At 44.2% G+C, this 2,552-nt stretch overlaps 1 protein-coding gene across 1 annotated transcript in view; it reads left to right on the top strand.

Annotated features, from left to right (window-relative positions):
* LOC119339222 (putative HTLV-1-related endogenous sequence) overlaps nt 1–2,348 on the top strand; it is a 7,472-nt gene extending 5,124 nt beyond the window's left edge. The window contains exons 2-3 of the mRNA XM_037611355.1: nt 1,482–1,770; nt 1,858–2,348. Coding sequence (XP_037467252.1) covers nt 1,482–1,770; nt 1,858–2,160 — 592 coding nt within the window. The 3' untranslated portion in view covers nt 2,161–2,348. The remainder of the gene's footprint in view (nt 1–1,481; nt 1,771–1,857) is intronic.
* The last annotated feature ends 204 nt before the right edge of the window (nt 2,349–2,552 follow it).

Raw genomic sequence — 2,552 nt, 5'->3', positions numbered from 1 at the left:
TTGGAAATAGCCAGTATTTCCTTTTGAAGAAGTTTCTTAGATTCTGGATTATCTTGCTCTCAATAAAATTTTGAAGGATCTATTGTTGATAAAGAAGATAAGGTAAATCTGATAAGAGTGTATTTCTTTGGTTTATGTCTATTTTTCCAGTTTTGTTTATATAGCACGGTTAGAGATGAACATGGTTCAGTTTTAGCTAGGTGTGCCTTTTATTAATGTAGACTGGTAAACATATGTTGTAATCGGACTACAGATAACATATAACATTTTGATCAGTGACAATTAATTGATCTAGCTGGATGCTTCATTGCATTTGAAAGCCATCCACTTTTCAACTCACTTTTACTCAGTGTATAGTTCATGAAGTGATTGTCTTTCAAAATAGCCTGCTTTTATGCTCCAGGTTTTCATCAGTCATGCTCCATCTCTGCAACTATACATTCCCTTGACCATCTCTTGTAATTATGTGCGGCTATATAGTAGTCTATGGTTGTCCTACAGTTCATTAGCTCGGATTTCTCATTTGGACTGTTCAATGCTTTCAGTTTGGATAGTACACTCCTTTCGATTTGATATCAATTTCATATTCAAGGGCTGATTGTTTTGATTACAATTTATATTCAAGGGCTGATTCTTAATCTTCTATATTGGGCACTGTTTAGTTCTGTTGTTAATTTAAGTTCATTCATTCTGGCTATTTCCAATTTTTGCATCTCTGCAATATATAAAAAGGCATTCTAGATTCACATACTTTTCTACCATATCAACGGAGCGCGGCGTGCCACAGCGCGGGTATGATGAGTAGGAAACTATATTTGACATAGTTATGTTAGTAACAAAGGTTGAATATGATCCGAATAGTTCACCGGGATGCAAACTTCAATGCCACGTTTTCGAGCCAATATGTTATAGAAATGACACACCAACATCCCATAATCCATTCTTTATTTATGTGAACTGATCATATTTTACAAAAACGACATCTCACAGTTAGTTTGCTAACTTTGTAACATGTATAAGTGGAATATACCCGTGTGATGGAGTCCACATAAATTAGATATTACGAGCGAAGTTTCCTGCGCAATTGTGTGAGACACAAGCTAGTTTGCGTTATTGTGAAACAAATAATGACGGGAACATGTTGTTCTTAGCATCTATGATACTAAAGCATTTCTCATATCAATAGATTCCCAATCAAAGCACAACTTTGAAATACCAGCAAAAAAAAGCACAACTTTGAAATGAAGGCTCCATAGATGAATAAGTAATTGGTCTAAATGCCAGTTTATAAAACAAGCGTGTAATCTAAAATGTGATTATATCTTGGTCAAAACAACCTCTAGGCAATTTGGACAGACATACCCCTTTTGTATTTGCAGATTATGATTTTATTTTTATTGAGGGGTGTTTATGCACATTATGTCAACCAAATCGAAAAACCTAAAACCTAGAAAGATTACCAGAATCTGGACGGTATAAAGCATCGGGAAACCCGCCGCCCTGTCCTCTCGAGGGCCGAAATCCCACGAACCACCCCGAGCGCCGCCACTCCCACGGTCGCAAAAGCGGCAGGCCACCGTCGCGTCGGGGCCGACGCCGCGGCGCCCACAGGCTGACCTCGCATGCCCGGGCGACGTGGACGCGCTCCGCGCCAGGTTCCGCCGGGAAAGCCCGGCCCTCAACGACGCCCGCTGCGGCGATCTCTGCCTCACCTGCGATATCTACGGCGACGCCGACGAGCTCAAGTACTACGACGCCGTCCTCGAAACCGTAAGTCCTCCTCGTCGCGTCCTACTCAGTGCGTTCGTCAACACACGCATATGCTTGAGTACTAATAGGCGCAGACCAAATATGCAGGTGGAGAAGGCAGCGCACGGCACCGTGGACGGCGTGGAGCGGTGCGCGTGCCGTTTCACCGTGCGCTGGACGGAGGGGCCGCGCCGCGGTTGCTGGGACAACGTGGGCGTCGAGGTGGTCTGCTGCGTGCAGGAGTCACCGATCCAAGATCCAGTGCTGATCGAGTTCCTGGACGATGTGAAACAGGTTTGGCGAGGACCAACTGACCAAGGGGAGGCGACAGCAGCATCTCAGCAGGCAGCTCCGACCCGGACACCAGCAGTTAGCCGACGGTACAGTCTCGTATACTCCTCGAGCAACTAGTCTTTTCTTCTTTTAGTGAAGGGATTTCTCCCCTGAAATCTTCAGAGGTTTGATAGTACTTGACAGCCATCGGCTAAAAGGGAGTAAGAGTCTAAGAGATACACACTGATTACTCTGTAGGGCTGGAAACAGAAACACAATTTTGCACAAGCCCCACGCCCCTCACTATAAAGGACAATATAAACCTTTGGCAGAACGTATACGCGGAACCTTGTATACGAATTGCATCGAGCGACCGAGCCGGCCCATTAAGCAAGGTCCCTCCTACCGTCTGCTTTTGAGAATAACAATAGATGTACTCATAATTGTGTGGTCAGAAAGACAAATATCTACGTCAATACAACAACGTATTGGTCCTGAATATGCTGGCCCAGGGCGTGCTTCAAGCTATA

Source organism: Triticum dicoccoides, chromosome 7B (assembly GCF_002162155.2).
Source record: "Triticum dicoccoides isolate Atlit2015 ecotype Zavitan chromosome 7B, WEW_v2.0, whole genome shotgun sequence".
In the NCBI taxonomy this organism is placed as follows: Eukaryota; Viridiplantae; Streptophyta; class Magnoliopsida; order Poales; family Poaceae; genus Triticum; species Triticum dicoccoides.
Note: the sequence above shows the minus strand (reverse complement) of the source record. Positions and strands in the feature narration are given on the sequence as shown.